At 52.7% G+C, this 23,210-nt stretch overlaps 10 protein-coding genes across 10 annotated transcripts; 3 read left to right on the top strand and 7 right to left on the bottom strand.

The window, feature by feature from the left end:
• Positions 1 to 330: 330 nt before the first annotated feature.
• Positions 331 to 1,078, bottom strand: PV06_10769 (uncharacterized protein; the record flags this gene model as incomplete). The annotated part of the gene is made up of 2 exons (XM_016412349.1): positions 331 to 910; positions 981 to 1,078. 2 exons carry the CDS (start codon positions 1,076 to 1,078, stop codon positions 331 to 333), a joined length of 678 nt encoding a protein of 225 aa, XP_016257363.1.
• A 144-nt stretch (positions 1,079 to 1,222) lies between these two features.
• On the bottom strand, positions 1,223 to 1,624 carry PV06_10768 (uncharacterized protein; the record flags this gene model as incomplete). The annotated part of the gene is made up of 1 exon (XM_016412348.1): positions 1,223 to 1,624. One exon carries the CDS (start codon positions 1,622 to 1,624, stop codon positions 1,223 to 1,225), a length of 402 nt encoding a protein of 133 aa, XP_016257362.1.
• A 2,607-nt stretch (positions 1,625 to 4,231) lies between these two features.
• On the bottom strand, positions 4,232 to 6,129 carry PV06_10767 (uncharacterized protein; the record flags this gene model as incomplete). The annotated part of the gene is made up of 3 exons (XM_016412347.1): positions 4,232 to 4,291; positions 4,734 to 5,565; positions 5,639 to 6,129. The coding sequence occupies 3 exons, from the start codon at positions 6,127 to 6,129 to the stop codon at positions 4,232 to 4,234; spliced, it is 1,383 nt and encodes a 460-aa protein (XP_016257361.1).
• Positions 6,130 to 6,783: 654 nt separating this feature from the next.
• Positions 6,784 to 8,835, top strand: PV06_10766 (uncharacterized protein). The gene has a single exon (XM_016412346.1). The coding sequence runs from the start codon at positions 6,861 to 6,863 to the stop codon at positions 8,724 to 8,726; it is 1,866 nt and encodes a 621-aa protein (XP_016257360.1). The 5' UTR covers positions 6,784 to 6,860; the 3' UTR covers positions 8,727 to 8,835.
• Positions 8,836 to 9,037: 202 nt separating this feature from the next.
• On the bottom strand, positions 9,038 to 10,270 carry PV06_10765 (uncharacterized protein; the record flags this gene model as incomplete). The annotated part of the gene is made up of 1 exon (XM_016412345.1): positions 9,038 to 10,270. One exon carries the CDS (start codon positions 10,268 to 10,270, stop codon positions 9,038 to 9,040), a length of 1,233 nt encoding a protein of 410 aa, XP_016257359.1.
• A 365-nt stretch (positions 10,271 to 10,635) lies between these two features.
• On the bottom strand, positions 10,636 to 12,110 carry PV06_10764 (uncharacterized protein; the record flags this gene model as incomplete). Its single annotated transcript, XM_016412344.1, has 3 exons — positions 10,636 to 10,679; positions 10,731 to 11,820; positions 11,889 to 12,110. 3 exons carry the CDS (start codon positions 12,108 to 12,110, stop codon positions 10,636 to 10,638), a joined length of 1,356 nt encoding a protein of 451 aa, XP_016257358.1.
• Positions 12,111 to 12,679: 569 nt separating this feature from the next.
• Positions 12,680 to 13,270, bottom strand: PV06_10763 (uncharacterized protein; the record flags this gene model as incomplete). The annotated part of the gene is made up of 1 exon (XM_016412343.1): positions 12,680 to 13,270. One exon carries the CDS (start codon positions 13,268 to 13,270, stop codon positions 12,680 to 12,682), a length of 591 nt encoding a protein of 196 aa, XP_016257357.1.
• Positions 13,271 to 14,234: 964 nt separating this feature from the next.
• On the top strand, positions 14,235 to 16,540 carry PV06_10762 (uncharacterized protein). The gene is made up of 6 exons (XM_016412342.1): positions 14,235 to 14,745; positions 14,810 to 15,265; positions 15,354 to 15,615; positions 15,667 to 15,857; positions 15,914 to 16,058; positions 16,105 to 16,540. Exons 1-6 carry the CDS (start codon positions 14,453 to 14,455, stop codon positions 16,393 to 16,395), a joined length of 1,638 nt encoding a protein of 545 aa, XP_016257356.1. The 5' UTR covers positions 14,235 to 14,452; the 3' UTR covers positions 16,396 to 16,540.
• Positions 16,541 to 17,937: 1,397 nt separating this feature from the next.
• PV06_10761 (uncharacterized protein) lies at positions 17,938 to 21,094 on the bottom strand. The gene is made up of 2 exons (XM_016412341.1): positions 20,863 to 21,094; positions 17,938 to 20,809 (listed from the first exon to the last, which is right to left on the bottom strand). Exons 1-2 carry the CDS (start codon positions 21,056 to 21,058, stop codon positions 17,985 to 17,987), a joined length of 3,021 nt encoding a protein of 1,006 aa, XP_016257355.1. The 5' UTR covers positions 21,059 to 21,094; the 3' UTR covers positions 17,938 to 17,984.
• A 198-nt stretch (positions 21,095 to 21,292) lies between these two features.
• Positions 21,293 to 22,363, top strand: PV06_10760 (uncharacterized protein). Its single transcript, XM_016412340.1, has one exon. The coding sequence runs from the start codon at positions 21,429 to 21,431 to the stop codon at positions 22,179 to 22,181; it is 753 nt and encodes a 250-aa protein (XP_016257354.1). The 5' UTR covers positions 21,293 to 21,428; the 3' UTR covers positions 22,182 to 22,363.
• The last annotated feature ends 847 nt before the right edge of the window (positions 22,364 to 23,210 follow it).

Genomic DNA, 23,210 nt, shown 5'->3' with positions numbered 1-23,210 from the left:
TAAGTGAATACAGAATGAGTTACAATATCACGATATCTTATAGAGATGAAAGCCTATAAGTGAGTAGATAACACCTAAATATTTAGGGGCTAGCATCTATGATGCCCCCTACGTTTTAGGTGGTATCAGGGAGTCTTATAGGCTCAAGTGTAGGAAAGAAAATTACCCGAGGGTTGGCATTTACTAGGACGGGTCGGCGTTACAACGTCAATATCGACAATTTCTAGAGTCCAAGTATGCGCGCGCCACATCTAGAGGAGCCAGAATCCGAGACGATGTCCTAGAACATCTCGCGGGGGCAGAAAATCTCCTGATGGACCCACTGCAAACTCACTTTCTAGTCCAGGTAATCAGGTAACCACTGCCCGTGCTGGCGATTGTGAAAGAAATCACCAGTGGTAGGATGCTTACACCAGCTGTTGAAGGCGTTTGAGCTTTGACAGCTTGGAAATACAATGGTATGCAAAAGCGAAGCTGCGTAAGATCCGACTCTGGTTTGGTGTGAAAAGAGACTCGAGGTACGATGGGAGTTGGTACTCTCGCTTCGACGAAAGGAAGTACCACAAACCCAAGCCCTCCCAGAACCAGGAAAGCAATTTGACGGCTCGAGGACCATGTTACTCCTTGCTCTGCCCACTGCAGAGCCAAGAGGATCAGAGCTGTTGAGCCAGCGATCACCGTGATGCCAATGTAATCAATGTTGCGGATGACTTTGGACAGCTCTACCGGTGGGTGCGTCATATGGAGGAATAGCGCGATCACTAGGAAGGCGAGCACAGAGACGGGGACGTTAATGAAGAAACACCATCTCCAAGTGACTTTTTCAGCAAATACACCTCCGAGGACAGGTCCAAGAGCGCTAGCCACTGCCCAAGTTGCACCGATCAACCCTTGGTATGTGCCTCGGTCTCTAAATCACCACATGAGTCAGTTATAGAGCTCTGGAGGCTCGGAATAGCATCATTCAGGAGTGTACTTACTTGGTACTCACAAGATCACCGATCAGGATGTACACCAAAGTCATGATTCCACCCGCACCGAAACCTTGCACGACCCTCCCGGCGATCAGGACAGTCATGCTGTTTGCGCAACCACACAAGACACTTCCAAGGAGGAAGACGGATATTGCGCAAAGCAGAGTCCATTTCCGGCCGAAGAACCTGCTTGCCTGCGTGTAGAGAGGCAGCCCAGTCGTCTGAGACAGAGCGAAGGCTGATCCAACTCAGGTATAGCCGCTCCCCGATGAGTTGAGGTCGGCTGTGAGGTGCGGTAGCGCACCTGTCACGATGGTCTGATCCAGTGCGGAGATGAAGAGCGATATAAACATGCCGATTATGATGAGAAGCCGCCGGATTGAAGGTTGGGCAGATGTTTTCGAATCTCCAGTATCACCTATAACAGAGGTGCAGGGCGAGATTGGAACTGCAGTGTCACTAAGGTTCGCACTCTTCGAAGTCAAGTCTGTATTACCCGCCAGCTTTTCAACATCACCCTCTGCCGGAAGTTTCGCGTCGGGTCGCTGATCTGAGCCCACGATTAGAAATGAAGCTCTCTGTCCTTGACTAAAAGCTGCACTTGGCCCGTCTTCCTGTTCGCGAGGGCTCAACCTGGGTCGTCCACCCATCTGCGATCTGATATGCTGTATAAAGTGTCTGGTCGATAGTACATGGTGCTTGCTCATGGAGCAAAAGTGTATACCACGGGATTGAATCAATCATTCCACCCACAGGACAGCAAAGAGTTGTATGCCTCTAGCAACATATTGCAGCAACGTCACTGTGATATTCATTCTTGTCGGGATATTGTCCAAGGAACAACCGTCGGCGGCCCTTCGGTGGGTCCACGCGACTTTGGTGACATGTCATGCAACTTTTCAGGAGCCTCCTTGGAAAATCGCATCCTCGCCATGCCCTCATCAGACATGTTCTGCCCTGGATCCCAATAAATTCCCACAGAAACGGGCTGGACAGCGGAAAGCCTCGGACCTCATGTGTTGCATTGTTCTGGGAGCAAACGTGCATCGGCGGAAGCGCGCTGCCTCGTCTGTCAACCGACCCGATTGGCTGGCCGAAGTCATTTGCCACAGCCTTGTACCGGTAGAAAAGCGATTCGCAACGACACACGAATGAACACCTTCAACGTCCAATCACTGCCTGTCAATCACATAAACTCCTGTGCCAAGTTGCGTATTGGCCTTTGTTCATATTCTCTAGTGTATCATCTACCTCTAAGAGTCAGCTTATTGGTGACCTAAAGTTACTAGGCTTAGAACGCGACATTTCGGGAGACAATACACGACTTCTCATAACTCTAAAGCAGTGACTGATTCATCAAGAGGCAACCAAGGCCCGTAATGTATGCACATATGATAGCCAGGGGAGCAGCTTTCACAATCGCAATGATCATAATGTCCTCCAGTCGAATGCATTCTCCCAGGCTGCGGCGACCCGGTAGATCATTTCCTCCTGAAACATACCTCCAACAATTTGCATGCCTACAGGCAGCTTGATGCTTTCGTCATCTTCGGCAGGACAGAAACCAACAGGTAAGCTCATGGCAGGATGACCACTGGCATTGAAACAGACCGTATTGACTGCGACACCACGGCTCTTGGCCATCTGCTCTGCCGGTCCAGCATCCATCGCCGCGTGCTGATTTGCAACGTAAGGCGTGGTGGGCGTAATAAGAACATCAACTTGGCTCAAAGCTGCGTCATATTCATCCTTTAACCTTCGATACAAGTTCATGGCCTTGCCATACAAAGTGGGATAGTGTGACCAGATGTAAAGACTTGACATCAAGGAGAATTTGGATGTTGAGAACATCTTGTCAAACTTGTCCTGGGTCAATGGACTCATCTTCTCGGTCAATCCTGTCATGTACAATGCCCTCCGTCCGCATGCTTTGCCGAGGTAACCCTGCTGCGAGGCCGTTGGTCGCAACGCGCAATTGACGATATGGCCTGCCTGAGTATGCAAAGGCACACTGATTGGAACGACCTCAGCCCCGAGGGCCTCATATCGCTCTACGGCTTCCAGAACCTTCTGCTTGACTCTAGGGTCTATGACCGGGAACTGAAAGCCCTCTTGAAGGATGCCGACCTTTAGTCCTGAGACACCTTTGTGCAGGGAAGCCGAGTAGTTCGGCAGATTTGCGGGCAATGATGCAGCGTATTGTCGGTCGTCGATGTCGTCTCTGCCGGCTATGGCTTGAAGGACTTTTGCATTTAGGGCCACCGTCCGAGTCATCGGTCCAGCTGTGTCGTGGACCGGGTCATGGGTCATGATACCCGTCCATGGCACAAGTCCCCAGGTTGGTTTCATGCCCACAATGCCACGGTAGCTGGCTGGAAACCGGATCGAGCCTCCCTGATCTCCGCCGATGCCGGCATCTACCTTCCCTGCGCCTACCAAGTGACCGCAACCGCTCGAAGAGCCACCGGCCGTGTAGCCCTCTGCGTATGGATTCTCGACATTTCCCGTCGCTGGCGGAGAATGAGGAGGCGCATAGTGAGAGATTTTCGCAGACAGCTTTGCCCTCGATGGTGCCGCCAGCTTTCAGAACCCGTCGGACCACGGTAGCATCGGTGTCGGGAACGTAACCGGTGAAGACATCGGTGCCTACGAGCATAGGCACATCCTTCACGGCGACGTTGTCTTTGAGTGCGAATGTGACATTTGACAGGAGAGCTCCGTCGTCCTTGTCGCCGTCGATCCTCACTTTCCACGCCCAGGCGTTGCCTGGATTGTCTCCTGGAGTTGGCCGGTGAACATTTTGTCGTGGATATTGTTCCGTGTCGACACAGGGCACGTAGTCCGGGGAGAGAGTTCACGACATCAATGGACTCCTGACAGAGGCGATGATATCGTGCCATTGAGAGACGTCACTCTCGGGTAGCGAAAGGTTGAGGTCTCCGATTACGTCGACCACATCTTCGGCTGTGATTTTCTTCTTGTTGGCTTCAGACGCTGCTGCCAGAGTTGCCATTGTAGCGAGGTCTGAGGTATATTGTTACGGCTCAAATGGCTATGATGGCGGTGTGATATTTGGTGTGAAGGAAACCGAGGGCACTCCAATGATACACGCTACGATAGGCTTCAGCAAAACATGCTGGCTTATTTGATCACTTTGGTCGAATGAGAGAAGATGGAGATGGAGACTAGGGTAGTGTAGTATTGGACCTATGAAGCAATCAAGATCTGGCCATGGCATCGGTGTGGAAGATTTACCACTAAAGTCTGGCTTCATTCAATGAGTCCATGCAGAGACCACGGCCCATCAAGGAGTAGACCTGGCCTTATCGTGTCAGCTCCGGCGCCACGCCTACGAGGAATTTATCCCGTTCGAAATGTGATTCGTGATTCTTGTCCGGGGACTCATCATATTACAAAGGGTCTCCAGGAGACGTCAGACTACCTAGGCATATAGGTTTGAAAACTGTTCATGCCGAAACTGACCATGATAAACACTTTGGCGCCATTAACAGTAGTATATAAAATATCTATAGCTTAGCTCTAGTATTAAATACTCCCAATCAATACTACCTAGGTAAAGGCAAGTTTGGATGATTCGATCCTGGATTCAAAGTCAAGGTATTTTCTCCGAGGAGGTTGGAGGACCATTTCCTTTTTGGCTGTGCCCATTCGGAATGGACGTATTCGGATTCTCAATGGTGTTCACAACATCCGCGAGAGCTCCCCGGTATCCCTGGTGCTCTCAACCGACCAACACACCTTGCTCGCCTCCGAGGCCTTCTGGGAGCCCAACACCTGGCTGACTTGATCGATAAACTTGGCCTCCAACTGCTGGTCGGTCATGGGAACTTCCAGACTGCCGATGGCGTGCACGACGTGTTTCGTCAACCTGGTACCGTCTCGGAATTCGGCCACGATTTCCGTCTCATCTGCCCCGAGTGTCTCGTCTGCAACCGCGTCGATCTTGTCTCTGACCCCGATGATCTCGTCGCTCGTCACGACCGCGTCCTCGTAAGCCGCGGGCCCTGCCCTGCCAAACACCAACCCGGCGGCTCCGCCGTGGTAGACGCTAAACTTGGCCTGGAGGCCGTCTCGGGGTGTCTTCTTCCCCGTCAGTTCGAGCACGAGAGGGTGTACCCTGCAGTGCACCCGGGTGATGTCGCCCGGTCTGCATCCGGACGAGGTCATCTCTTGATGAAGCTGGATACAACCGTCTATGACCGGGTGGACCACGATACCGCACGGGAACGGCTTGAACGAGTTCTTTTCAATCTCCCACACGGAACCCAGCGTCGTCACTCGCTCGGACAGGTTCTGCGTCTCGCTCACGACATTGGCCCATCCACGTTTCGCTTCCAGTGCTTGGAGGGAGCTCGTGTAGCCGTTTGACGCGAGGACCGCGGCCATCAACCCGTTCTGCGCCGAGCGGCCGACGTGGAATGACTTTGTGTCCGAGCCAAACATCTCGCGGAGCCCCGTCACTTGCGTCGCGGCGATACCGATCGCATGTGCCATCTGCTCGGGTGTGAGCTTGAGAAGTTTGCCCACGGCGACGGCGGCACCGATCGAGCCCGTCGTGCTGGTGATGTGCCTGTCATCCGAAGACACGCTAAGTACGCCGCTATTGGCTGCACAGGGAGGACACTCGAGCGTCGAGAACTTACCATCCGATGTCATAATGCTTTGGCCATACTGCCAATCCGACCTTGCATTCCGCCTCGACGCCAGCGACGAGTGCGAGGATGAAATCCTTGCCGCTGACGTTGCCTTGCGCTTCGGCTTGGGCGAGCAACGCACTCGCCACCGGTCCCGTCGGGTGGATGATGGTCTCGAGGTGGGTGTCGTCGTAGTCGTGCACGTGCGATGCAATGCCATTGATCAAGGCGGCATGCGAAGCGTCGGCACGCTTCGGTAATGAATCTCCACCACCACTACCACCACCACCACCATTGGCGCGTCCCAGTATGGAGGATGTCGACGGACCGAAGAAAGGTGAGAGGGCTTCGAGTGCCGTTGTCGTCGTGCGGTGGTTGGATCCTCCCAACGCACAGCCGGCCCAGTTGTAGAAGCTACGTGTTGCAGCACGAATGACGCCTTGTGGGAGAGACGTGTATTCTAGAGATACAGCCCAGTTGGCGATACTGATCGTGGCCATTTTGGTTGTGTGGCCGGAGTATGGTGAGTACTACAAGCAAAACCAAGAAGACGACGCTAATCCTGACACTGGTCCTTGAAGTCCGTCGACAAATTCGGCGAGTCGGTGTCGTCAACTACCTACGATATATGGGCATCGCAATCGGCAAAGATGCCGACCGAGACAAGGACTTTGGAGGAACATAACATGCTGTTTGATCCAAGGGGGACCTCTTTTACCCCACGGAATTTGTGCGACGAAGTACGACTTACTTTGAAGAGGGTCTTTTGTACAGTATGAGCCCGAGAATCTCCCCTCACAGGCGAAGGAGGCAACGTGAAACCCCAAATTCGCTGGATGGTTGTGGAGATGTTTGAGATCTCTCCGCGGGTTGGAGGTGTCGAATGGGCCAGCTTGGGTTACTGCTCTGGAGTCTTGTAGACATGGATTGGACGACCTCTTTACGATATCCATCGATCGAATAATGTTGTCAGACCTTGAGTACTGGAAACAATGTCATTAACGTACCTTGATGTACTCCGTACTGTATGTACTCCGTACTGTGCATGTACAGAAGCTTCGCCAAGACCATTCCATATTTAGATTAGCGTGGATTGTTTCTGACAATTCCGTCTCGGCCTTTTTTTTCATATTCCTGTACAAATGAGTCCACAACATACAGCCTCGCATGTTGTATCCCGCCGCAAACACTGGTCATAGATAACCCGCAGAACTCGACCGACTCTGTCAACATGTCTACCGAACCATCCAGGAAACGATCGAGGTCCGCCGACAATGGAGCAGACGAGAGCGGCGAATCTTCTTCGGACGACGATTTTGGACCGGCCTTGCCATCTTCGGTGCCACCCAAGAAGAAACGCAAGCTTCCGTACGAGTCGCTGTACGTGGCGGCTCTACCGAAGGGGCTCAAGTATTCCAAGTCGTTGATGCACAAGGACCAGATATCCACCGTGACCGTCGCCCCGTCGCCCGTCGACTTTGTCATCACCGCGTCGATCGACGGGGTGGTGAAATTCTGGAAGAAGATCGCCGCGGGCATCGAGTTCGCCAAGGAGTACCGGGCGCACGAAGGCCCGATGGTCGGTTCGAGCGTCAGTGTCGACGGGCAATACTTTGCCACGGCCGGCGACGACGACGACAAGACGATCAAGATCTTCGACGTGGTCACCTTTGACCTGTTGTCGATCTTGAACCTCGAACGCGCCGCGACTTGTGTCTGCTGGGTACACCGGAGGGCGCAGACCCCGTTGCTCGCCGTGGGGGTCGGCAAGCAGATCCACATCTACGACGGCCGAGGAGACTCCCAGGAACCCGTACACACCCTGTCCTCGTTGCACCGGGCCCCCGTCGTGGCCATGGCCTACAACCACGCGTTTGACTGTGTGGTTTCTGCCGACTCGAGCGGGATGATTGAATATTGGCGACCCGGGGACAACCCCGAAAAGCCAGACGGCGTGTTCAAGATGAAGTCGTCGACCAACCTGTTCGATTTCAAAAAGGCCAAGTCGGCCCCTTGCTCCATCACCGTGTCGCCTTCGGGCCACCGGTTCGCGACCATGTCCTTCCCCGACCGGAAGGTCAGGGTGTTCGACTTCGCCTCGGGGAAACTCTACCGGTCCTACGACGAGTCCATCGAGACCATCACCGCCATGCAACAAGCCGGCACGGCCCTTCAAAGGTTGGACGAGGTGGAATTCGGTCGGAGGTTGGCCGTCGAGCGCGACCTCGACGACCCAGTCGTCAAGCCCAGGATCAACGTGGTGTTTGACGAGTCCGGCCACTTCATCGCGTACGGTTCGCTCCTGGGCGTCAAGGTCGTCAACACGCTGACGAACCGGGTGGTCAAGGCTTACGGGAGGGATGAGCCGTTCCGGGCGCTCAACCTGGGCCTGTACCAGGGGACCCCTCAGAAGAAGGACGTGGTCACGGTCTCCATGGCCGCCAGCGCGAACCCCCTCCTCGACGAAGCTCAGCAACGGGACCCGATGTTGTTCGCCACGGGTTACGGCAAGGTTCGGTTCTACATGTTCACCGACGAGGAAGACGTCACCCGGTCGACGCGGGACGTCCAAAACGAGAAGCCCAGGGTCGCCGGCGGCAAGAAGAAGGACGAAGCCAAGCAGGCCCAGTCCGGCACGTCGGCCGTGCTCCACACGACCTACGGCGACATCCACGTCAGGCTCTTCCCGGACAAGGCCCCCCGGGCGGTGGAGAACTTCGTCACCCACGCGAGGAACGGGTACTACAACGGCACCGTCTTCCACCGCGTCATCCGCAAGTTCATGATCCAGGGGGGGGACCCCTTGGGCGACGGCACCGGCGGCGAGAGCATCTGGGGCCGGGAGTTCGAGGACGAGTTCTCCCCGGACCTCAGGCACGACAAGCCCTACACCGTCAGCATGGCCAACGCCGGGCCCAACACCAACGGCTCGCAGTTCTTCATCACCACCGAGAAGACGCCGTGGCTGGACAGGAAGCACACCATCTTCGGCCGCGCGTACCAGGGCATGGACGTGGTCCACCAGATCGAAAACACAAAGGTGCGCAGGGAAAAGCCTGAGGAGGACATCAAGATCATCAACATCTCCATCAGCTAATGTTGATGTTGTTTGTGGGACTACGGAAAGAAATAGATACCGTGAAATGACGGAGAGCCCAAAAATACTAATCATTTCGTTGCCTATAATGATGAAATATCGATCCTTGTACGAATGCATTCTGATCAATGTCCCGTAACGCCGTTGATGTAGGCTTGAAGAATGAGGATGAAAAAGGAGAAATCAACGAAAAATGTGCTCCGTACACGTTGTTGGATTCGGTTTCATCATGCATGCAACCACAACACAAGGGAGATTTTCGTCATACGCCAAGTAGAATAGTGGGAGCTTCGGAAAAAAAAAGGGAGTAATCAGGTTGCAGCACCACCGAACTGTCTTCGCACCCAGGGTTGGTGGTAGCTCGAATAATCTCTCGCGGTCGACATGCCAAACTGGTCTGCGACATTGACGTATCCGTCCGCACCAGGCTGTCCGGCTTTCTTGACGGCATCGGCGTCACCGACGTCGACCTCCCAGGTGGCGCGGCAGTACACACAGCGCACCTCTTTGCCCGGCATACTGGCGACCCACTGGTCAAAACACGACCTGTGCAGGTTGTGGCCGCACTGTGCCTTGCACCACACCAGTCTGTTGTTCTTTGGCTCGAGGTCCATGTAGCAGATGGGACATTCGCCCTCGGTGGGCTTGCGGTTGCCCTTTGTCGTCGAGGAGTCGTCCGCGGCGCTCCCGACCTCTGAGGGGATCGGGGGTGCACGCGCAAAAATCTCCTCGAGTTCGCTGGTGAGGAGTCCCCGTTGGTACTGGAGATGTTCCGGGGCCTTGAGGACCGTGTGCATGGCGTAGACCTTGTGCTTGCACTCGTTGCCCTTGAGGGCGTCCGGGCAGTTGCAGTCCGGCGTGCGGCCGATGACGACCTCGTACACGTTGCCGGTCGACCCCACGATGTCCAGATGCTCGCAGGGGGCACCGTCCTTTACGGTGCGCCTGCGGTCCAGGACGATCATCCGTTGGTACCGTGATCGCTCCAGCTTGACTTGAAATGACACGGGAGGTTTACTCCGAAATCTTTTTGACCGCTTCTCTGCTTGTGGCCTTTTGCCTTGCTTGGTGTGGGTATTGTTGCCGGGCTGCGTCTCTTGCTTTTGGCTCTTGCTGTTGTCGTTGTTGCTGTTGAGTTGCGGACCTTGCTTCGAAGTGACGGGTTGGGAGGAAGGAGTCGGGATGGTACTCGTGAGAGGCGTCTTCGGATCCCGTGAACTCGCCTCGGGTTGCGGGCGATCTCGAGCGAGTGACTCGACCCATTTTCTCGTTCGATCTCGTGCGTACTGACTCTGCTCCTTCTGCTCCCGCTCCTGCTCTTGTAGTAAGCGAGCGGCAGCTGAGGCTGAAAGGGACGCGGTCTCCCCCTGACTAGGTCTGGCCTTGGGCTTTGTCACGGCCCCTCGCGGCGCGACTCGGGTTACGGGCACTCCATCCTCTGCCATTTCCCAGCGTCTTCTTCTTCTTGGTTCTTGCTGCTGATGAAGAAGTACCAGCAGGAGCAGGAGGAGGATGGTGAGATCCTCTTCGTCGTCAGGGTCCATGGAGGTGGATTGTGGGCTTGTGAGTTCCTGCCAGTGGCAAACCAAGAAGATGCAAGAAATATTTGTGACTGCGCGTGTCTTACGGATATGCGGGGGGGACGTTTAAGAAATTATTCCCGAGTTCGGCAATGACCTAGACTCGTACTCGTACTCGGACTCGTGCCAACCCAGTCTACCTCTCGGTATCATTCAGGCTGCCATCACCTCTATGCGAGAGTTACGAAGAGTTGGCGGCATCTAGAAACTGCTGTAAACTCCATTCCCTCCGTCCAAGCTTATATGTACACGCCTTCGCTATGCACTTGATCTAAATCATTCGCTGTATACTCCTTACCGATGGACACTTTAATGCGCTGCGTAGTTCTTCACATCATGTCTCTCGTGTGACCACCAGGGTTCTGAACCGAATCTGTAAATGGGTTAGCATTTAGATCATACCTCGATCCTGAACGAGACTCACAGTCAGTTGTCACAAAGGCTCGGTCTACTTCACCCAACGCCTCACAGCAGTATTGGAGGGTTTCTGCGATGTCGTGCGTTCGACGCAAAGGGGTGCCTTCTTCCAACAAGATGTCGTACTCGACCCAAACGCCGTCGCCAGTATGGTATGCAATGACCGATTTGACTCCGGACACCAAGTTGGTGAAACGATATGCGAGAAAGATGAGCTTGTTCTGTAGATGTTCGTCGACGGTCAACCCGCACAGCCGAGTCATGTTCTCGACGCACGTGTCCGCCCAGTCGTAGATGATGTACACCGAGAGCAAGGCCGCGCCCAGGGGGTCCAGCCACCACACGCCCGCCTGTTTGCCGATGAGCGGGAAGAGGAGCGAAAGCGTGTTGAAATAGACGTCGGTCTTGCAATCTTGCGCCAGGGCCTGCACTTGGGTGGTCTTGATCCGAATGCAGCCGAGCCCGATAAGCCCCTTGATTCCCACCGTGGCGGCCATGGCGGCGACAGCCATGGTAGGTAGCGTCGCGATCGAGTGATCCCCGTGGGGAAGCAGCCTCCCGACGGACTCTTGCAGGATCTGCAAAAAGGAGATGACCATGATGATTGAGAAGACCAAAATACCAATCGGCTCGAGTCGCCGGCGTCCCACGGGGAATTTCTTCGCCAGCGCCGCCAACCTCCACGAAACCAGCCGGTTGGTGGTCCACACAATCACGGTGCAGAGAAGGTCGAGTGCCGAGTCGAGCAAGGAGGCGATCAGCGACAGCGACGACGACTTCAAAGCCGCGACGCCCTTGGCGACAACCAGGATGATGTTCGCGACGACGTTGATGTTGATGGCCCACCGGGCGTTGCGGGCCGCCCTGGCTCGCTGTCGTTGCACATCGTCCGGTAGCATGTCGTCTATGTGTTCATTGACGGTCTGCAGCCTGCCTTCTCTCTCTCTTACCCCGTCGTGGTCCGCGTCGGTGTTCATGCTCTCCATCACATCGTCTGCCATGGTCAAGACGATCGTGTCGACTTCGGCCCAGTCGTTGAGGCAGGCATTTTGGTGTTCGTAGAACTTGCGGACCTTCTTGTTCTTGATGCTCTTGAGCTACAAACAACGCGGAATGTCAGACTCGTGGTTCCTTTGGCCGTGTTTATCATAATGATGCTGCTTACCTCTTCGTCACTTTTCCTCAGCTTCTCGAATTCATTGTCTCTTTCCACGCCGTCCTTGAGTTGCTTTTTCAACGACGCCGTTGTTCGACGATCGAGGACATAATCCACGGCGTCTTTGAAGCCCCCAAACCGCCGATTGCCAGAGCCAGACTCGATGTCGTAGTTTCGCCCTTGGCCGTCATTTTTGCCGTCATCTCGCTGAAACGTCCGCTTCCCAACCATGGTGACGACGGATTTAACGATTGAGACAAAGACTTACAGGGGATAATCAAGCATATCAAGGGGACGTGATTTGAAGTGAGGGATCGACCAGGAAAGAGACACGAAGAATGGGATGTGAGGAAATGCAAAAGTACACACTCCGGCAAGGTGACGAGTACTTGTTCAATGTTTTGAGGCTCTTAATTCCCCCCCGTATTCTCTATGACGCCATCAGTTCACGCGGGTGCCCAGTTTCAGGGCACATTAGGCTTGGAAACACAAGCTCAAAAGCTTGATCGGCGGGCAGATTTCAGGCCTGACCTACCTACGGAGTACACCGAGTTGACCGACCTTGGGCCCTGTAATGACGCGCTATAGGCACGGCCCTTTAATTGGAAGCGTCATTATCCGGGGTCCTGTATTGTACTAAGTTACGGAGTAGGTGCCGTCCTCTCGGCGATCAACTTTATGCAGTTGCTCACATCGTTATGAAATATGTATGATTATTGGTGCATCGCGTCCTAAATACCTAGAGTACTACGAGAATATGATCGTGATACATATAAAGAGTATACTTCCTTTCTCATCACCTATACAGCCCGGGAATTTTGCTTGGAAACTGTCTGCAATGCCTTGCGAGCGCGTACTTTCGACGCCAGTTGTTCCGTTCTATCCTTGAGCGCAGCCATTCGAGTCCTAAGGGAGCCAAGTTCGGGGGTATTTCCTTGCGACGTTGCACTTGATGTCGTGGTCTCGATAGTGCGCGAGGTTGCTTCGCTGCCGGTATCAGGTGTTGATGCACTTTTGCGTTCGGCCGCGGCCGTGGCTTCGAGAGATTTCTGTTCCCGAACGGTCTCTACCTCGCTGCCCTGTAAACTCTCGCCCGGGTTTCCTGGCTCCGCGATGCCTTCCGAACCACGCTGTCGTCTCCAGCTTTGCAGTAATTCAACCTTCACGCCTGGCTGTTGTTCCATTACATCGCCAATGACTCCCGTCTGCTGACATTTTGCACATATGTCCGGAAAGACGTGGGAATTGTGGGCAATGTCGGGACAGAGTTGATGCGAGCACGTTACCTGTGATTTGGACGCGACCAGCTTTTCGATGATCTCGGCACATTGTACCGTGGTTCTAATCTTGACATGACCGCAAAGGTGATAAATGTGGTGTGATTCGCACATCTTGGAGTATCGAGTAGCTTCCGTCGGTGGAAAGGAACTTTTTTCTACACTTGGGCAAGGAGGAAATGTGGATGTCGCGAAAACTTGAGTCCAACTTGCAGTGGGTGCTTCGCAGACATTCTCCATGATATATCGAGAATGAGATACAAAAATAGCCACTGCAAGACGTAAAGACAATAAAGTATTGGTCGTAGCAACATTCGCTTTGTGCAGATTTTACCTACGCGTCTGGTGTTGCCTTTGTCCTGGGAGGCAGTGACACCCTTCTTTGTTGCTGGTGCAAGCGGTTCGAGTCATCCACGAGGTATTCAGTCTTTGACGAGTGTTGTACTCCCTGGACACCTTTGTAGAATAATCATGGCAGAGCAGGGAGATCCATCATGCAGAGGAGGCTGTTTTTCTAGTGAAGATGCATCGTTGGACATGATCAAATTTGCCGAGACATCGCCGTGCGCCTTATCTCTCGTTGTATGGCTGCTAGCCACACGATGATAGTTGAGGCCTCTCACCCTTGTGCATGATACCATTAGCCATTTGTACTGTGGTATCTCGAAGCAGACCTAGGACGGGAGTAGCGACTTTTCTAATAGCTCGATCAGATGATTACGTGCACCCTCCGTAAGCAGAAGAGACCAGGATGATGGGTTGATGGAGTGACATCAGTGGCTTGATTGGAGTGTGAAGGGCGTACTGTAACTACTGTAAGTCGTAGAATCGTCGAGGGGTCGAGACTTGGTCGCCTTGGCTTTGCGTTCAAGCTTTTTTGCTTGTGGCCAACTCGTTCGACGCCTTCTATGGAGGCCTCGTAACTCGTACGGGGTAGTATTGTATCAATAGGTGGGCCATTGATCTCCGAGTCTCGAGCGTCAGCATAGACCTGCTCTTTTCGAATAGGTATCCTCGTGTTTGCCTCATCCTTTTACCTAACCGTGTCCACTCGTCCGGCCTGTGATAAAACGGTCACCTTTTCCCAATTCTGACGGAGAAGTTTTTTGTTGTTGTTGTTGCTGCTGCTGAACCTGCTGAACCTGGCGCGTGCTCACCTTCCATCACAGCTCGTCGTGCCTTTATCCCAGTGATCATTTGCAGTGTGTCATTTCGTTCTCGTCAGCTGGGGCACACTACTGTACAAGTCTGTTTAATTCCACATAGAGAATTTGACGAGACACCTCGCGTGCCACAATGGAAACGCAGCAACGACGCCGTTCCTCAAGGACGCCTCGGAGGAGGACGTCGATTCAAGAAGATGCTGCGATGCTAGCAGGATTGGGAGTGACGCAGGAACTGCAGCGGAATTTCTCCTTGTTCTCCATGCTGGGTCTGGCCTTTGCGATTCTCAATTCCTGGACCGCCCTCGGAGCCAGTATGTCTTTGGCCCTGCCGAGTGGAGGTCCGACTGCAGTCATATGGGGCCTGTTGGTCGCTGGCATCTGCAACTTGTGTCTGGCGGCATCACTCGCCGAGTTTCTATCTGCGTACGTCACAAATGCACCACCACCGGTCACCTTGATCCTATGTGAAAAGCTGACGGCCGTATAGGTATCCGACGGCGGGTGGCCAGTACCACTGGGTGGCCGTCATCAGCTGGAAGAAATGGGTGCCAATACTCTCCTGGATCACCGGCTGGATCAACACCGCCGGCTGGGTCGCTTTGACCGCAACAGCAGGGCTATTGGGAAGTCAACTCATCTTGGGGGTCATCTCCCTCACAACACCTTCCTATGAACCGCACCGCTGGCATCAATTTTTGATCTATATCGGTTACAACATCTTTGCATTCCTGGTCAATGCTTTCCTGACCAGGTTGCTCCCGTGGGTCACCAAAACGGCATTGGTCTGGTCAATCACCGGCTGGGTGGTCATTTCCATTACTGTCCTTGCTTGCGCCTCCCCCAACTATCAGTCGGGCGATGTGGTGTATCGGACTTTCATCAACGAGACCGGCTGGCCCGATGGACTCGCATGGCTTTTGGGCCTGTTGCAAGGTGGTCTGGGGTAAGTGTTCTCATGTTACACCTCTTATCTGCAAATGGACCGACGATGGTACGAAGTGCTGACTTGAATGCTTTGTTTCTTTGCGTAGTTTGACTGGCTTCGATGCCGTCAGCCACTGTATCGAAGAGTTGAACAACCCAGTGGTTGAAGGGCCGCGCATTATGATTGCATGTGTGCTGATCGGTGTCGTCACTGGATTCGTCTACCTCAGCGTTCTCCTTTTCGTCTCCAAGGACCTCGATGCTGTGATTTCCTCCACAGCTGGTCCCATGTTGCAGATCTTTTACGATGCCACGGGCAACAAAGCGGGCTCTATTTGTCTGTTAATGTTCCCCTTGGTCTGTTTGTTGGTGAGTCTGCTTTCCTACAAGCCCACAATCAAAGCTGATGGATTTTACCAGTTCGCTGGCGTCAGTATCATGACAACAAGCAGCCGAATGGTGTATGCATTTGCTCGAGACCGTGGACTACCAGCTTCCAGATTCTTTGCCAAAGTCGACAAGCGGCTCGACGTGCCCATGAATGCTCTTTGGTTAACTCTCATTCTGGTGACCATCTTTGGCTGCATTTTCCTGGGCTCCAGCAGTGCATTGTAAGCTACTTCTCTACCCTAGCTCTTGTCGTGATCACAGCTAACGATGTGTTAAGCAACGCTATCATCTCGGCCTCTGTAGTGGCCCTTGGGATCACCTATGCCATTCCACCATCCATAAATTGTCTACGAGGCAGGAAAATGCTACCGGAGTCGCGTCCTTTCGTCCTGCCCAACTGGTTGGGTTGGACGTGTAATTTGGTAAGGACATCCAACTGGATGTATCGTTTATGCTGACCAAACACAGATTGGCATTGCCTACGCCATTTTGACGACAGTACTGTTCATGTTCCCTCCAGACCTGCCCGTGACCGGCAGCAATATGAATTACTGTGTGGTGGCATTTGCGATTGTCCTCATCGTTTCCGTCATCCAGTGGTTTGTTGACGGGCGAAAGAATTATACCGGACCGCAGATTGACGTCGATGCGCTCAAAAGTGGTGAGGTTGTTGGCATGGCCCCCGAGGACAGTAACAGCGGCCTGAGACCTAGTGCAGACACTTTGAAGGGTGACAAAATTGATAGAGATTTGCCTTAAACAGGATGTGCTCCAGCCAAGGGGAAGACCATGTCCATCTCAGCAAGATTCAATACATTTATCAATGGCTTGCCACGGACTGAAAGAGCAATACTTGGGACCCCTCGGTTAGGTGCGAATAAAATCTGCGCAGAGGCTTGGTGCGTTTCTCTGCGTGCTCATGGTATCGATCACATCGCGTATTGCTGAGATTCGTGAAGTCTCGTCAAGTCGTGCTCGGAATTTCTTTCTTTCTGGACGTGTCCCGAGTCTCGTAGAAATTGTTTTCACGGCCATTCAGGGTTAGGTTTCCTCCTAAAGACGGCAATGAACTTCTTTCCACCATTCCTGGTCACCTTCTTTGATTCTTCGGTCTCTTCACTCATGACCTTGACACAAGGGTCCTCGTGCAAGTCCGTGTCCGGCACCCTCTCCCACAGTTCTCTGGCATCACCGGCTTCGTCGCCTTCAAAATGCTTGGCCATCCACTGGTGCAGTTCCTCGACGTCGGTGATGGTGTAAACCATGCCACCGGGCTTCGTGACAAACGCGTACTCGGCATTGAGCTGCGCCGAGACAATTCGAGCCTTGTGCTTTCTCTGCTTGAAATGCGGATCGGGAAAGCACAGGAAGATCTTTGACAATTGGCCTTGGCGGAAGTAGTTGGGGAGAAACTTCATCGTATTCGTGCGAAGTGCAGAAATGTTTTGGTAAGGAGAATGTTGGGTCTCTGTCGACTGGTTCTGAGCTCGGAGGGCAGCAACACGGCCGATGACATAGTCCAGAACTTGTGCCCGAAGCTCCATCCCTGTTTTTTTTTTAAACAGTCAGCCTCTTGTTGTCGTGCAGTGCTTCTCGGAAAGGCGATATATACCAAGCATCAACGTCTCGGGAAATAATCTTGATAGTGCGACTATCAAGCCACCGAACCCGCAACCAATGTCGGCAATTTCGACCTCATGTGTCATGCGGGATACAGTCCCGTTCGCATGGTCAAGCTGCGCAAAGGCTGGATAATGGCTGGTCCAGTCCAACTCCTGTGGACTGACAGGACTAAGATGAGAGTTTAGTTCAGAGTTCTTCAAAACCCTCACTTGAAAAAAGAAAACCCTCGACTGGAAACTCACTATGCCAAAAGATGGTCGGAAAACGGGTTGGCATGTGCTCGTTGACGATAGAATTTCTTCTTGGGCAACGCAACATTGCCATCCTGGATACTGGCCTGGGCCTTTTTGTAATCTTCTCGTTTTTGACGTTTATTTGGAGGGCCTGTCATCTTGGCTGTCTAATATTCGACACCCACGCGACATGTAAACTTGGTTGTAGTTCGTTGATGAGTATATATATATTTAAAAAAAGTCACGGATCTAGCCTTGTACCTTCTATTCAGAGCCAAGGTATGTAAAGTCTTGGCGAGCGCTCGTTGTGACTGCAACGACTCTCCTACATTTTCAACCACGAAGTACTACCATAAAAGCGTAAAGCCTCGAGACGTGGGGCTGTGTTGAAATCAGGTACAACATGATCATTACATTTGTCACATCCTTGTCCAGGATATCCTGAGGGCATCTGGGGAGCACTACTTAAATTCCGAGAGAATTTCGCGTCATCTAGGTAGACAACACAATGATCCTGACCCTTCTCTTGCCCTTTTCTCTAGCACCGCCCTTCTCCTCAGAACTGACCCTGACTTTGAGCTGCTGAAACAACTCAACAGTGACCGATACCTCCTCTCTTCCTTTTTCGAAAACTGTTAGGCTGTAGTTGTCGGCATCAAACTTGCTCTCCCTTCGCGAGTCTTCTTCAGACCTCATCTCAAAATCTTCAAGGCGAACCAGTCCTTCAATGCCAAACTGGGGCACGAAGACAACTATTCCATTCTCAAAGACACGCATGACATAACCGTCAACGTTGATAGCGGCATCAGGTGTCTTCTCTGCGCGTGCTTTAAGTGCCTGTCCCACATAATATTCAATGCTTGCTCTGCCTGCCATTTGAGCATTTCTGTGCCTGAAATTCAGGTTTTGACACACCCTCTCCAGCTTGCCCTTGTTCCGAAGCCCCTCATCGACAATATCACTGCCCTCGCCAGTATAACCGATCGCATAGGCAAGCTGGCGGTGAGCAAGAAGATCAGCATACCGTCGAATCGGGCTAGTGAAGTGAGTGTAGATTTCGCTAGCGAGTCCATAGTGTCGGTACTCCGGCTCAGCATGAGAGCCACTGCAAAAGTATTCCGCTGATGTCATACAGCGTGTGGCCATGATTCGGATCAGGGTGTTAAAGAACGGGTGCTGGGGGTCGATGCATTTGTCCAATGAATCAGCCAGTGCCTTGGAACTCGACACGTCAAGTTCAAATCCCCGCATTCGTTTTAGTTGTTCACCGAGATCCGTGAAATTGGAAGCAGGGGGAGTCGCATGTCGTCGAAGCAAAGCAGTTTGGGGAAAGACAGTCTGGATTTTCTTGGCCACGGTGATGTTAGCGAGAAGCATGAATTCTTCGACCAAAGAATTCGTGGCAAGGTGTGCTTTTGTCTTGACATCAGCCAACGAATCCGATGATTCGCTATCGGCTTCGATCCTGACTTCCGGGCTGGAGAGGTTCAACGCTCCAGCGTCCATTCGCTTCTGGCGAAGCTTTTGGGAAAGGGACAGAAGTGCCCTCATACCTTGCGTAAGCTCATCGGTGGCAGATGGATCGTCGATTCTTTTCTGTGCCTGCTCATAAGAAAAGCCTTCCTTGGACAAAATGACAGATTTGGTGAAAGATGATGACACAATCTCGGCATCTGGTGTGAGTTCCCACAAGGTAGAGAATGCGTATCTCTCGACATATGGCTTGAGGGAGCAGAGATCTGTTCCGAGAAGCATTGGCAACATGTCGATTCTCTTGTCGACCAGGTATACAGTGGTTCCGCGGGAAGAAGCCTCAGCGTCCATGGCATTGTTGGGCTTCACAAAATGTGACACATCTGCGATGTGGACTCCAACTTCAAAATTGCCGTTGGGAAGCTTTCTGGCATGTAGAGCATCGTCAATGTCTTGACAGCCAGGTGGGTCGATCGAGCAAACAAGCAGATGCCGGAGATCCTGCCGCCCTTTCCAACCCGGGTGGCCTTGATCAGCTGGGACTTTCCAGTCATGCCCTTCAGCCGGAAGACAATCCAGTACAGCTTTGGGGAATGGCCTGTACTGAACATCATACTCGAGAAGGAGTGCTTCGGTTTCGGCCTCTTTCGTCTCCAATTCACCCAGAGACCGAATGTAGTGACCGATAGGGTATCTCGTATCTCTATTCCATGAATCAATAGCTGCGACAATTCTCTTCCCGACAAGATCATCAACTTGTCTTGTCCGAATACGGATTTTGGGGATGCGTTTGTCCATCGGTACCAGGAACACGGTGGTCTGTCGGGTGCCCGAGGCAGTCCCAGATGCTGCGTCAATAGTTCCGACCAGCTGTCGCCAATTGCGCTTCATCACTCCAACCACTCGACAGGTAGGTTGTGCTCGGGACTCTGCGCTGGCTGTATGGGCCCTCCTAACCTCTTCCTGCAAGGCTCGGCGTTCATTCTCGGTAACAACGCTTTCTTCTTGTTCTTCGTCCTCGGGGTTGTCGTTCTGGTTGAGTGCCTCTTCGTCGAGGATCTGGGTCGAAGGAGCTTTCCACTGCTCTTTCGGAAGGACTTCAACGACAACCACATCGCCCGATATGGACCTGTTGCTGCTTTCTCTGCCCAGGATCAGGAGTGGCTTGTCAAATGCGGGCACTTTGACCGTGCCTTCGAGATAGTTGTATGGCGAGACATTGAACACACCCTGATGCAGTGTGCCTGCTTTGATACCCGTGGCCATCCTCGACATGGAATAATATTCTGGATAGAACAAGTCCCCCTGGGCCAGACGAGCTTCCTGGCTGTCGGCACTTTGGCTAACCATGTCGAGTAAGCGGTCTGCATCGTCGAGTCCTTCAACGTACTCCCGCAGAGACAACGCGACCAATGCTTCCTTTTTCGTTTTCCTTCTGTTGTCCTGGTCGTTGGTGAGCATCACAATCGTAGGTGGCTTCTTCGTCACTTTGGCCAAATGGCTAGTGTACCAAGAGGCAGCCATCCTCACAGCACGGTCGTTTCTGTCATTGATCGTCTCTCCTTCGGTCCGACGGACTGCTGTTTCCGACCTGAACTCGTTGAAAAACAGATAGAAGCGCTTCTCCTCGCTCCGTGTCAACGCCATCAATCTATTGTACAGAGGCAGGCTCCGGTTTTTGAGCTCTTCGAGGACGGTCTGCAAGACGATGACGTCGTGAAAGTGAGCCGTATCTTCGAAGAGATCCATGCCACTGAGAAGCACGTTGGTGTCAGGCATCAGGTAGTGGCCATTTGGAAAGGCCTTGGTTCCGACCGGTCGTTTCGAGAGGATGAATTTAGGAACTTTGGTCAAGGTCAGCCAATGCAAAACTCGTCCACAGCATCTTCCAACTCACCCAGTCCACTTGCGTCTGACACCGCGGTTGCAGCGCAGGCAGAGCATAGCTGGGACGAACAAGGAATGTCAGTCCGCAAGTATTGTTCTCTGACAATTTTCTGGACTCGGCCACTCCTCGTTGACCGAATGTAGACTTTACTGGCAATGTTGGCAGCATTTGCGTCAGCAGCAAGTCCACGCTTGAGACTCTTCATCTTGAACGAAGGAGTCGCAATGCTTTGCACTCTTCGATTATGTCGACGGTGAGCGAGCGCATGTCGAGACTGAACCAAAAAAGTGCGTCGTCCCCACCTGCGGAGTTACTTGCGCGTGAAGTACGGTGGATCATGTCAAACGGCGGATCTCAAGACGACAACGCGCATTCTACTGGAGGGTCATTCTCCAAGGCCCTTCCCTCGGTACGCAAAGAATAATCCCTTCGTAGATGGCAAGTATTCAGGATACTGCTAGCATGTCTTGTGTGGCATAGCAGTCCACAACACAACTCCCGGCTAGTTAGGAAGGAGATGCCCGTCTGATCGTAACGGGCAGCCTTTCAAAGTGTCGGCTCTGGAATCGACCATCATGTCTGCCAAAGCTCCGTACATCCTCCCGCCGACTGCGGTGGACTCGTCTTCCGGTCGGCCCGCAACGTTGATATTCCTTCATGGCTACGATGACGAGGCAGAGGGCCTTCCGTTGGGTCTGGCGCAACAGTTCCAGTTCTACCAAAAGATGCCTTATTTGAAGTGGATCCTGCCGAACGCGGATCACAACCATGAAGCAATGGCAAGAGCGTGGTACCTGCCCAAAGCTCTACCTAACGCAATGAAACCACGTATCCCGGGCCACGAGGAAGACGAGGAAGGTGAACCCGACGACGAAGAAGGTATAATGAAGAGCGTGGACATTGTTGACAAACTCGTTGAAGAAGAGTTGAAGGGTGGAACTCCGCCGGAGAGAATCCTCGTCGGTGGGTTCAGTCAAGGCTGTGCTGTCAGCCTGGTATGGAGTCTGGTGGGACGACTCAGGCACGACGTGGCCGGACTTGTTTGTTTGAGTGGTTACCTGCCGCTGAAAGACAGGATCCAAGCGTTGCAGCAAGAAAGACCCGCTGCAAGCCCAGAAGGAACAGACAAAAGGAGGTGGTTCTACGTACATGGGACGAGAGACATGCTGGTCCCGAAGAGACTGTATCTGCAAGGAAAGGAGGAATTGTCTCGCTTGGTAGGTCAAGATCGTATCGAGGAACATTTATACGAGGGAATGGGTCACTCAACGAACGCTGCCGAGTTGAGGGACTTGTTGACGTTTTTGGAACGGGTCATTCCGGCATGAAGCTGTGTATGGAATGATCAAAGGCATGCCCGCGGCCATAGGTAGGAAGAGAGACTGTTCATGAGTGACAAAGACTTGGGACGGAGTAGACTTGAGAGAGAAGAACATGGTAGACAGTTAGGTAAGCGAGGTGCATAACCTCATAGAATAGGTATATTGACTACCATTGTTGCAATGTCAACATCATGTGTCTCAACGATCCTGAGCAATTAACCAGTCTGCTAATCCCCGAGCCTTTTTCAACATCCACATGAAATCTCATTCTGTTTATCATTCTGGGCCTTTCGAAGGACGCTCTCTGTCTCAACGAGGACAACTCTAGAAAACGCAAAACATGTCATATTAGCAAACGCGGGCTTTTCGTGTAGTTTATATGAGGGTTGTTTCCTATGCTACCACCATCGATCATCCAGATCGTGGCAGTTCTGACTTGTATCGCCCATTTGTCGCAAACGATGTTCCTCATAAGGTGCGAAGAAATGGGAGGCTCGGACTCACCGCTCCGCATGAATTGCAAGTCTTACCGCCCGCCTGGATTTTACCCCCACATTTGGGACAGGAACTGTGACCGCTCATGATTTTCCCGAGGTTTTTGAGATGCGAAATTTGACAAAGTGAGAGATTTCGAAGTAAGTTTTGGTCGGGAAAGAGAGGCGACAATCGAGGCGTGTTTTGAAGGGTTTGATATTCGTCTTATATCTAACCGCGCGAGACAAGAGAGGTATGGATGAGGGAGGGGCAAAATGGGGAGGAGAGGCCTTGATGTGTTTTATTAATGCCTTGAGGGACCCTCAGAGGAGCCACGCCCAAACCGTTGTCGATGATAAGTCGTGCCACGTATATACACCGGAAGAAAAGGATCAGCCCAATCGAAATTTGACCAATGGACGGACAACTTCTTTTTTGGAAATCGTGAGAAAGCGTGGGAGATGACAAGCCAATTCACAGTCTACGGAGTAATACCGTCAATTCTCACTTGACGGGGTGGGAGTGATTCGTGCGTCGGAAATGCACTACAGTATACGGAGG

This window comes from Exophiala oligosperma (genome assembly GCF_000835515.1).
Source record: "Exophiala oligosperma strain CBS 72588 unplaced genomic scaffold supercont1.15, whole genome shotgun sequence".
Lineage (NCBI taxonomy): Eukaryota > Fungi > Ascomycota > Eurotiomycetes > Chaetothyriales > Herpotrichiellaceae > Exophiala > Exophiala oligosperma.
Note: the sequence above shows the minus strand (reverse complement) of the source record. Positions and strands in the feature narration are given on the sequence as shown.